This window comes from Ylistrum balloti, unplaced genomic scaffold (genome assembly GCF_031769215.1).
Source record: "Ylistrum balloti isolate Yb309-2 unplaced genomic scaffold, AGI_CSIRO_Ybal_v1 Utg372116, whole genome shotgun sequence".
In the NCBI taxonomy this organism is placed as follows: Eukaryota; Metazoa; Mollusca; class Bivalvia; order Pectinida; family Pectinidae; genus Ylistrum; species Ylistrum balloti.
Window position 1 is genome coordinate 1 of NW_026783013.1, and position 11,929 is coordinate 11,929.

General features: G+C 38.1%; 2 protein-coding genes across 2 annotated transcripts; one reads left to right on the top strand and one right to left on the bottom strand.

Moving 5' to 3' along the window:
• Nucleotides 1-55: 55 nt before the first annotated feature.
• On the top strand, nucleotides 56-2,093 carry LOC132564275 (putative tRNA (cytidine(32)/guanosine(34)-2'-O)-methyltransferase; the record flags this gene model as incomplete). The annotated part of the gene is made up of 3 exons (XM_060228944.1): nucleotides 56-139; nucleotides 352-455; nucleotides 1,760-2,093. Coding segments are annotated over 3 exons (494 nt in total), but the record flags the coding sequence as incomplete, so codon positions are not given.
• Nucleotides 2,094-2,318: 225 nt separating this feature from the next.
• Nucleotides 2,319-9,049, bottom strand: LOC132564276 (hyaluronidase-1-like). The gene is made up of 4 exons (XM_060228945.1): nucleotides 8,901-9,049; nucleotides 5,364-5,504; nucleotides 3,750-3,975; nucleotides 2,319-2,669 (listed from the first exon to the last, which is right to left on the bottom strand). The coding sequence occupies exons 1-4, from the start codon at nucleotides 9,047-9,049 to the stop codon at nucleotides 2,319-2,321; spliced, it is 867 nt and encodes a 288-aa protein (XP_060084928.1).
• Nucleotides 9,050-11,929: the final 2,880 nt, after the last annotated feature.

Here is an 11,929-nt window from a genome sequence, read left to right on the forward strand (position 1 = left end):
ATTTTTTGTTAAGTTTAATTATATAATATCTGTTATGAGTTTCTTTTGTTTTCAGAGGCGTTTGTTGTTTGTCAGGGCTATGCTCCACCAGAAGGCTACCAACCCAATATGTCCAATCCACTTCTGGATCATCGTTATGGTAACTACCTCCATCAGGTCATGGTTAAAATTGATATTACAAGTTTGTATAGGATAATCACATATCATAATACATCATACTTTGGTATTAATGTGTTTTGTCAAACTTTCAACGTTTTGGGTCAATTTTACAAAAGAATTTGTCCTTATGTAAGTCACAAATAATGTCATGAAAATTTCAGTTGAGATACATTTCATTTTGTGTTTCATCAGATGTAGATTTTAACAATCTGGAGGGTCCTAACAGGGTCATAGTTCCTTTCTTGGCTTGTGGAGACCTCAGTGGATTTGACTCGGACAGAACCTACCCACTCCAGGTAAGTGTTATTATCTCCCTTTATCTATCATCACCCAAGCCTCAGTGGTAAAAACTGTTTTTATTGGTACTTGGAAATAAATACCATTTTACAGTCAGTTATCCGAAGGATATGGTCAGTGATCAATTTACAATTTATTTTCCTGAGTCCATTTCAACTTGATGGCTAAAATGAAGGGGTCCCACAATTGAAAATTGAAGTATTTCAAGAAGTTCTGTAAGTCCCATCAAAATTCTACAAGTACATTACTGGAGATTTGCCTGTATATTGATCACTGTGTGATGCAAGATCATACATACTTGTATACTGTGATATATGGTCTTATACCACAACAAATTTTACAAAACAAAATTGTTTTGGGTTGGTGTCCATACTACAAAGTGTAATTTAAGAGTAGCAGTAGTTGAATGAGATGTGGCTTATAATTTTCTGTTAAATACCCATCAGATATGCAGTAATTGACAGTCAATGGTACAGATAGAATGAAAGTAACTGTCCAAGTAGAGATCAATCTGATCGTTTGGTGTCAGTGTTAATTGTTTGGCAGGTGAGTGGTTAAGGCATCAGACCATCACTAACCCTCCACCTCTGGGTTATGGCTTTGAGGCCTATATGGGGCATTTGTCAGGTACTGGCTGCAGGATGGTATTTTTTTCTGGGAATTTCAGCTTTCTCCCATCACCCAGAATTGGCAGGTCTCTAATTGATTGACCCTGGCTGTTAATGGGACATAAAACACCAATAAACCAATTACTGAAGGAGAAACCTGTAGGTCTCTTACAGTATGCAGTAAGGGCTATCTTCACACTGTGAAAACAAGTACTTACCCAGAGCTAGAAAACTGCTGTATTACATCTTGTGCATAAAATGCACATGGAAACAGTAATGGAATGTTATTGTAAAGATTTGGTTATCCTGATAAAGGAAAACACCAGTTCATCAAATTTAAGATAAGAAAGTTTCATTCTGAATTCAGTAAATTGAGCATGTGCAATATAAATGTTCAATGTGAGTTTAAGGCATGGAAAACATCATGTACATAGAGGAACTGTATCAGCATCTGAAACATTCAACTTTGTTCACTTCTGTAAATCAAACTTTCCCTAAACCACCCAATGTCCATGCCCCTTACATAAACAGCTTGCTGAAATTTCACTGTATGATATTTGCTTGACAACTTGTGGGAGAGTTTATGAAAATGTTTTTTTGTTTAAAAGCTTGAAGGAGTGAAATGAATCATTGTTGATCGATACACAGCTGGAGGGTGATTTGAGAGAAATGAATATCTGTTTTTTGTTTGGTAGCTGGAGGAAGGAAAGGGTTATGTCTATCATCCCCCTACACAGTCTCCCATCAGTCCTCCATACAAAGAGGCATGCCATCTTAGAAAGACTGACCAACTTGCCAAGCAGGAAGTGCAGACAACTTGTCCTGCTGCCAAGGCAACTGTAAATAACCAAGACATCGCCATGGAAGGAGCTTGTGGTGGTGAAGAACATTCTCACAAAAGTGATAATAATAGAACTGATGATAACATTTCGTGTGAGGAGAAAATACCCCAGGACTTATCTGTTCAATCACAGCTAAATGATATGACTTTAGATAATTAATTGATGTTATGTTTATCATTAATAAAAACAAAACAAAAAGCATACATAACTATACTTATATTTTGGCGAACTGCATCCTGTATAAAGTTACAAGTTGTTTACCATCACTGTGTGACAGTGTTGTAAATTCATGTTTAAGGTTTATCACACAGCTGTGAGATATGTCTCAATTATTCACACAGAATTTCAAGTGGAATCTAGTATTGTGGTGAAACTCTTTGAATGTTACTTGATTTCATCAAAAACTTCTGTTTCATGTTTGCTGATCGCAATGTTGTCCAGTCCATGGCTGGGAACAGACACACCGATACATTGAGAATTCACGTCTGGTCTGTAAGTCCGAACCTACTTGAAAGTCTGTAGTTCTGTTCTGTTTTGTAGGCCAAGTTGTTCGAACACAGTGTCCATGACGATTACACCACTTTGTATGACACTGGCTTGCAAAGCTGGTAATGGTATTGATATAGGGCCCAAGTGTCTGTTCTAAGTAGTCCTTCAGAGAAAGACAATCAGACTTGTTCTTGAGGTTTGAGGAGCTATCCCACACTACCACACCATCCAACCCAGCATCAAAGGACTGGCCAATAGTATTCTCCAGGTCAGGCTGTCAACAAGATAAAAACTGTCATCCATAAGTCAATTCAATGGCAGGATAAACTTGATTATTAATGGATTGTTGTTCACATATCAACTTATTTTGCAGTTTTGCATTTCAACACAAATTTTCTATCTAGGTCTATTCCAGTAAATTTTCTACTTGATCCTGGGATTCCAAAATACATTTCTTCCAGTCTATTACTTCTAAGCAAATTATCGATCAATACCAGATATCCTGGGATGGGATAGATGTTTACTGGATTAGCCCTAAAATAGATGTTTTACAGGGTTAGTCCTAAACAAAACCTGCAGTCCTGGGGTAGAATAGATGTTTTACAGGGTTAGTCCTAAACAAAACCTGCAGTCCTGAGGTGAAATAGATGTTTTACAGGGTTAGTCCTAAACAAAACCTGGAGTCCTGGGGTAGAATAGATGTATTACAGGGTTAGTCCTAAACAAAACCTGCAGTCCTGGGGTAGAATAGATGTTTTACAGGGTTAGTCCTAAACAAAACCTGCAGTCCTGGGGTAGAATAGATGTTTTACAGGGTTAGTCCTAAACAAAACCTGGAGTCCTGGGGTAGAATAGATGTTTTACAGGGTTAGTCCTCAACAAAACCTGCAGTCCTGGGTTAGAATAGATGTTTTACAGGGTTAGTCCTCAACAAAACCTGCAGTCCTGGGTTAGAATAGATGTTTTACAGGGTTAGTCCTCAACAAAACCTGCAGTCCTGGGGTAGAATAGATGTTTTACAGGGTTAGTCCTAAACAAAACCTGCAGTCCTGGGGTAGAATAGATGTTTTACAGGGTTAGTCCTAAACAAAACCTGCAGTCCTGGGGTAGAATAGATGTATTACAATGAAGTTTTTTTCTGACACTTTTCTTACAGAAATGATTTTAAAAAGCTCTTCTGCTCTATCAAAACCAACACAAATTGGGGCCATAAGTGTCAGATTCAAATGTAGGTTTTATTGCTCTTGGGGACAGCTGGCTTTGGATGTATATTATATCTTATAATCTACTACATATTATAATAACATACCAGGTTTGATAATTAAATCAGTATTGGCAATATTATTCTCCTTACGGTAATGTAAAAGTCTTCCTGTCTGTACCGATATCTGGTGTAGGCATAAATTGACTTCATCCTGATCGGTTTGCAATTACGGCATAGTAGCGACTCCCTCACTCTCAATGACTCCTTGATGATCCCTTGTACCCTTAGGGCCCTGTCCTCAATAGTCGGGAACAAGTCTTTATCCAGGTAGATCGAGGGAAAGAGTGCTGAACTAGCATTAAACAGCCAGGACAGTCTGGATACAAAAATACAGTCATTTTTAAAGAAAGAACAAGAAAGTCTTCAAAACGAAAAAGACAAACAAAATATAATATGACAATTAAAAGAATTGACTCTGAACAAGTTTGGTGTTAAGGATTCAATCTTTAATGACCTTGAATAACCTTGATGACCTTGACCCAGAAAGTCTACAACCAATTTGTATGGAAACATTGTTGAATTGATATTCTAAATCACAAGTGGTAAGAAAACTATGTGTGAAGGCAATACTGACACCTTCATCACGCAGGGTAGTACATGTATACAGTGTACGAGATCGTAATGAAATAATTTTAATTTCAGCAACCAAAGAATTCACCAACAGTTTTCATGATAAACTTAGCTTTCTATACAATCACATTGGAAAGGAAAGTAATGACAAGCAATGAGGAGAATTGTAATTTATTACATAACAAGCTTGAAACTTAATAAAAATTTCAACAAAAAAAGATGGAGAAAACGTCAGTTTAGAGTCAATTGATTGATAAGTTGGGCACTGTGCCTTCAGTGTGGATACCAAAAGGTATGTCAGGGCAGTGAAATAAAATATCAAAATAAATCCAAGTAAGTTTCAATTTCAACACACACCAAGCATCACCATAAGTTGGATATTTGTTGGCCACATCAGGCTTAAACAAGGCCCTGATGAAGCCTTGCACCGGAGGGGGGAGGGGGCAAAAATTAGTCGGCCAACAATAATAAATATCTCACACACTGGTAATGCTTGGTGTGTGTTATAATTGAACTTGCTTGTATTAATTTAGATAAAAATATGTCAGGAAATAATGAGATTGATACGGACAGCAATAAAATCTGACAGTATTTCTTGTTTCAGTATAACAAAAAAGTTTTTAATAAAAGGTTGATCAACTACAATTTGTATGCATGTATACTACTTACCTATGATAATGGCATTTTTGAAGAGCTGGCAAAATTTATAAAAAGTAGTTACATGTACATGTATACGAATTATTATATAAGTAAGGAGGTGGGTAGGGATGGGAGGGCAATGATTTGATTTCTAGAAACACTCTTATATCCTGATGAAGGCAGGCAGTGTCCCAATACTATAATTAGGTTTAGACGGTCATATGGATATGAGTTAAGCTGGTCTCAAAAATACATGCTTTCTATTAGATGATTTGGTTTACCTGTTATATTGAATTTGTCTTCAGACTAATCTGAATCATCAAGACTTAACCCCATGGAAATTGAAATAAGGTCTCAAAGCAATGTCAGCTCAAAAAAATAGATATAAGTGATTTTCAAAAATTCTCTTTTGACTTGAGGGCATAATTTATAATTGAAGCAAGAATTAGACCTAATAATTAATTCCAAGCTGAGAGTATTAGTGGAAATACCTACTCATTATTATATTGTATTGTGTCGTTGGCGCATTGATCTTGTCCTAGCCGGTAGTTGTAACACCGTGGAAATCCATAATATCCCCATTTGCCATTCCCACGTATCCCTTTTGCTTTCCATAATGTCTGGTTCATTAGCAATCTGTTGTGAAAAAAATAATCAATATCACAGGTAAAAACAACAACATCTTGGGCAAAACGACATCTCCGGTAAAACAATACCTCAGGTAAAACAACATCTCAGGTAAAACAACACCAGGTAAAACAACATCTCTGGTAAAACAATATCTCAGGTAAAACAACACCTCAGGTAAAACAACACCACCAGTAAAACAACATCTCAGGTAAAACAACACCACAAGTAAAACAACATCTCAGGTAAAACAACACCACCGGTAAAACAACACCACAGATAAAACAACATCTCAGGTAAAACAACACCACAAGTAAAACAACACCACAGATAAAACAACACCTCCGGTAAAACAGCACCTCAGGTAAAACAACACCACAGGTAAAACAACATCTCAGGTAAAACAACATCTCAGGTAAAACAACTCCTCAGGTAAAACAACACCACAGGTAAAACAACACCACAGGTAAAACAACACCACAGGTAAAACAACATCTTAGGTAAAACAACACCTCAGGTAAAACAACATCTCAGGTAAAACAACTCCTCAGGTAAAACAACACCACAGGTAAAACAACACCTCCGGTAAAACAACATCTCAGGTAAAACAACTCCTCAGGTAAAACAACATCTCAGGTAAAACAACACCTCAGGTAAAACAACATCTCAGGTAAAACAACTCCTCAGGTAAAACAACACCACAGGTAAAACAACACCTCCGGTAAAACAATATCTTAGGTAAAACTACACCTCAGGTAAAACAACATCTCGGGTAAAACAACACCAGGTAAAACAACATCTCTGGTAAAACAATATCTCAGGTAAAACAACACCTCAGGTAAAACAACACCGGTAAAACAACATCTGAGGTAAAACAACACCACCGGTAAAACAACATCTCAGGTAAAACAACACCACCGGTAAAACAACACCACAGATAAAACAACATCTCAGGTAAAACAACACCACAAGTAAAACAACACCACAGATAAAACAACACCTCCGGTAAAACAGCACCTCAGGTAACACAACACCACAGGTAAAACAACATCTCAGGTAAAACAACATCTCAGGTAAAACAACACCTCAGGTAAAACAACATCTCAGGTAAAACAACTCCTCAGGTAAAACAACACCACAGGTAAAACAACACCTCCGGTAAAACAACATCTTAGGTAAAACTACACCTCAGGTAAAACAACATCTCGGGTAAAACAACACCAGGTAAAACAACATCTCTGGTAAAACAATATCTCAGGTAAAACAACACCTCAGGTAAAACAACACCGGTAAAACAACATCTCAGGTAAAACAACACCACCGGTAAAACAACATCTCAGGTAAAACAACACCACCGGTAAAACAACACCACAGATAAAACAACATCTCAGGTAAAACAGCACCTCAGGTAAAACAACACCACAGGTAAAACAACATCTCAGGTAAAACAACTCCTCAGGTAAAACAACACCACAGGTAAAACAACATCTCAGGTAAAACAACTCCTCAGGTAAAACAACATCTCAGGTAAAACAACACCTCAGGTAAAACAACATCTCAGGTAAAACAACTCCTCAGGTAAAACAACACCACAGGTAAAACAACACCTCCGGTAAAACAACATCTTAGGTAAAACTACACCTCAGGTAAAACAACATCTTGGAGTATTTTGTTTATTGCTTTCTCAAAAAATAAGGAATATTTTCTAATTGGAAACATCACCACAAGACAGCTTAGCTGGTTATTGTTATTAGGACATTCTTAACGACCTGTCAACACATAAAAGGTCATTAAGGCCATCAACTAGTAAAACACAGTGATCCAAAAAGGAAATAGCATTAAACAAATTAAAAGGTAAAAGACAAATGCTAAAAATCTTATATGGGTATTATATCACAAAAGAATAAAATGGTACATCATAGTGTATTATATAGGCCAACATCTTTCAGGTTATGTAGAATTTAAAAAATCCAAACAGTTTCAAAAAGGGTTTTTAGACACAGGTGTTCATATGCGTATTGAAATGACAAAAGTTCAACAACCCAAGTTCCAAAGGTTCGAAGTTTTATTTAACATAATTCACCAGGTATGGCTCCACGAGAATAACAACAGGATACGTTACAACTATAGTAAAACAGTGGACCGACGACCCGTCACACTGGTGTATAACTAAGTAATTTTCTTGGCGAAAAGTTCGAAAGTTCCTATAACATTTAAGTTTCATATGGCCGAATGTTAGCCGGAGACCGCAGGTTGGCGTCAGTAAAGGTTCTCCGAGCTGACTGTGAGTAGCCGGAGACCGCAGGTTGGCGTCAGCAAAGGTTCTCCGAGCTGACTGTGAGTAGCCGGAGACCGCAGGTTGGCGTCAGTAAAGGTTCTCCGAGCTGACTGTGAGTAGCCGGAGACCGCAGGTTGGCGTCAGCAAAGGTTCTGCTTGTGAGTAGCCGGAGACCGCAGGTTGGCGTCAGCAAATAGCTGACTGTGAGTAGCCGGAGACCGCAGGTTGACAAAGGTTCTAGCTGAACTCCGCAAGTCTCCAAGGCTGCTTTTATAATATCTGTGACATATGAATGGTCAACTCCCCTGCCCACAACATTCCAGCGGGAGTCAGCATACCTGTTCTGCCCCAGGTCGGCTGACCTGTATCTATACAATCAAATTGTGTAAATGAACTAATTAATTTTCTTCTGCCCCAGGTCGGCTAACTGTATCTATACAATCAAATTGTGTAAATGAATTGTATCTATACAATCAAATTTTCTTCTGCTTTACTATACAATCAAATTGTGTAAATGAACTTAATTAATTTTCTTCTGCCCCAAATTGTACAATCAAATTGTGTAAATTGAACTTAATTGATTTGTATTAATTGATACTTTGACCATCTTGAAATGGTACTCTATTTGGCTCTTGACCAACTGCCACGTACGTTCATTCTTTCTACCCATCTATTTTATTAGCCTGTGTTATCTCCATGGTCCATTATCGTCCAGTTAACCCATTACCCTAATGCACAATACACACAGTATTAGCATTGTTTACGCTACCACAGGAAAACATGATTATGTTGCACTAATATATATAATATAAAATTCATATCTTGAAATAGTAATGAAACAGGATCATGTAATGATCATGTAATCATTACGTAATAAGGCCATTGTGTTACATTCCTCCCTTGCCTAAGATTTATCGGGAGATCAATCCATATAAAAAGTTCCAACACAATAGGCCTGTAATTAAGTTTAACACAGTTCAATTAACACAGTTCGTTTATCACCACCTATATTACCTAAAAATATAAATTCACTTACAGAGATATAATTAGCACAGTTCTTCACAGAATATATATATAATTAACACAGTTCCTCAGGCACGGCCGAATACACAGAGAGTTCCAATCACAACACGTTTTCTTCTGGCTCTAGACAAATAGGTACTGTCTCTCCCTCGTCTAGCCCATCGCTGATCGGCAACGTTTTCAAAACTCCCTGACCTTGAACTTTGCACACAAGTTCTGCTCTAGGCACATTTGTCAGGTGGTATACATCCATGTATACATATATCTCCAATCCCTCTACACTGCCATGGACTGAAGGCAATCCCCATGCCCCTGTTAACGGGAGTAATATTACCTCCCTAACCAGTCTCATCAGTCCTTAGTTGGAATGCAGTCGGGTATATTGATGTTGTCATCCTCTGTGGCTCCGTCGCCTCTGTGCTCATGGTAGGAGCGCTTGGATTAACGTTATCCGATGGTGATGCTCCTTGTCTGTTCTGCAAGACAGCCATCTCGTAGCTGGGTGCAGCTCTGGCATCTTTCTTACCATACCTAAACATGGTCAACCAGTGCTTTTTCCCTTTTAACCTTTTACAATAACAGTAAATGAATATTACTAGCCCCACCCCTATAGCTATGGCCGCGCCAATGACAACCGTTTTCCACACCGGAAATGGTTCGTCTTTCTCAATAGATCGTAAGTTATGCAACGTTTTGATCAAGCCATCCATCGATATTTGCTGGATATCCTTTAAGGCGTCCGGCAGTTCTATACGGGTTACGTTAGGTAACGCGACACGTAGTGGTGTCCATAAATCACCACTAGTTACATTAGTATAGGTTTCAATCAACTTATCAATAGGATCAATGATGTTATATTGACTCTCTTTTTGCGAGGATGGTAACAGTGTTATGTAATCGTTGGAAGCCGAACACGAGTTATTTAAACGGACTACACCCATAGGTGGATCGACGTTAATAGTACGGTCATTAGCTTTTGCTATCCCGTTGTAGTTTTTACACACGATCGTAAAGCGCAGTCTAATCTGGGTGGCCACGAGCCACGCTCCTTCCGTTAAATACTCAGCTTTAGGTAAAATCGTATTGGGTTTGACCACTCTTCTACAATTACGTTTAATGTTCTTGGCTGATTTAGTAAATAGGGCTATCAAGCATAGTCTACTCAGGTTAGTCGGGTAAACGGGACTTTTAATGCTACAGTATTTCATGACAGGACTGATGCACTGTTTAGCTTCTTCCGAATTTAATAACACATAACGAGTATGTTCTGTGTTTATAGCGAATACATCTGTTTCCAGTTGATAACTAGCCACCATACCAGTCGTTTGAGAATCAGATACGATATTTGAAGGTCCTGGTAATGGTAAATTATGTATCTGATAAATGTCAAACCTGCCTCGGACGTCTAATAATGGAATTGATATTACAACTAAAATTTGATTCTCCTCCAACACCGTGGTGCACGTGAGGAATTTATAGAAATACCATAGTCTGGTATTTGGATCTTCGGGAAGTTTCAGAGTGCTTGGTAAATTAACTTGAACCGAATGGAGTAGTGTTTTAAGATTCCCCGGTGACACCGTACTTGGGGATAGGTGTCCCAGTGATAACATATTCAATTGTAAACCTAAACGTTCTAAATAGAACATTGCCCTTTGCATCATTTGTTTTAGGTCCTCTATTATTTTATCTAACCTCGCGTATAAGTGGACAGCTATATTTAAATTGTTTACTCTCTCGTTTAAAGTATTAGATATATTCGCCAGGTTCTGATCTAACTGCGCGACACTTGTCGCCAAATCATTTATCGCCTGTCTGTTCTGGGATATTTCTACCCGTGATACATTTAAGATTGACATGTTTTCTTCTAGAACATGTGCAATATCCTTCTGATTTTTACTTAACAAGGCTATGTTGCGGCGTATCGTATTCAAGTCAGATTCTGACACTGTACCAAACAGAAAGCTGAGCGCCTTTCCTATAATAGGTAATAGAGCTCGTTTCCGTCTAGACTGCTGATGTAACAATTTATAATCTAAGAAACTACCCATCACTGTATGCTGAGTAGTCCTGAGGGTCTCTAACATAGTTTTGAGTCCTTCAAACACATTTAAGAACCCAAATCGTTCTGGTGTATCATACTGTCGTACCACAGTAGTAGCTAATTGATTTGCCATTGCAATGTCGTTAGTTAAATGGGACATAAATTTCTCATAGGGGGCTAGATCTAGTACAAAGGTAACCAACCATCTTGATCTTGTGGCTGTTACTTCATTAACTTTGTGAAAAACGACATTTTCCTGTACAATAATAGCACTGGTTAGACCAATAATAAGTAATGGTAAGATAAGCTTCATTTTGCTTGATCGATCCTACAACAATAATATGCCAGTGATTATACAAACTATTTACAATTTTAAGGCCTATAATAGATCAGTTATTGCCTGCAACAGATGTTTAACTGATTTATTATTACTTCTTTTATATTCTTTACGTTTTACTATTGGTTTTTCCTTGACATAATCCACTGACATCAATTCCTCATCATCAAGCCCTGTAAGGCTATCATTACTGGAATGTTTTGACAGTTGATCATCACTTTGGGAGCCTGAACTGTCCGACCTACTATCCGCATCAATGGCTTTTGTATCACGCCGTTTTATTCTTTTGGCTAGCTCCATTAACGGAATATCTTCTTCCTCGGAAGAAGTATCCCGTTCCCTGCGGAATCTTTTAGCTATCTTAGCAAGCGGTGTATCGGAGTCAGAATCTGAAGATACCTCATCGCTGCTTCCGTCACTGTCTTTTGGTGGTGCTGCATATGTCGATTGTCTTAGTAACCTATCCTGACCCTTAGGTATTTCCCAGTCATCTATCTTTGCTAAACGTAAATGTTCCGCGTGAGCCTTTGTCGTGCGTCCGTCAAGTTGGTTCTTAATTGTAAAAGTCACTGGTGTGGTTTGTTCAATGATTCTATAGTAAGGTCGCCATTTTCCTTGCAATTTACTTTTCCTCAAATGGTTCTTGTAAAACACGGGGTCACCCACCTTAAATTCTAGCGGCTGACTATTTTTGTCGGCATATTTAGCCTGACGTTTCTTTGCCTTCTTTAAATGCCGGTGCACTAGAACGA

What these genes read in the sequence shown, in the direction of transcription:
- LOC132564276 (XM_060228945.1), bottom strand. Translation starts at nt 9,049, where the DNA reads ATGGATGTATACCACCTGACAAATGTGCCTAGAGCAGAACTTGTGTGC. An exon ending in GAGCCAGAAGAAAACGTGTT is followed by an intron (nt 5,505 to 8,900) that starts GTGATTGGAACT and finishes TTTTCACAACAG; the next exon opens with ATTGCTAATGAACCAGACAT. An exon ending in ACAATACAATATAATAATGA is followed by an intron (nt 3,976 to 5,363) that starts GTAGGTATTTCC and finishes TTTTGTATCCAG; the next exon opens with ACTGTCCTGGCTGTTTAATG.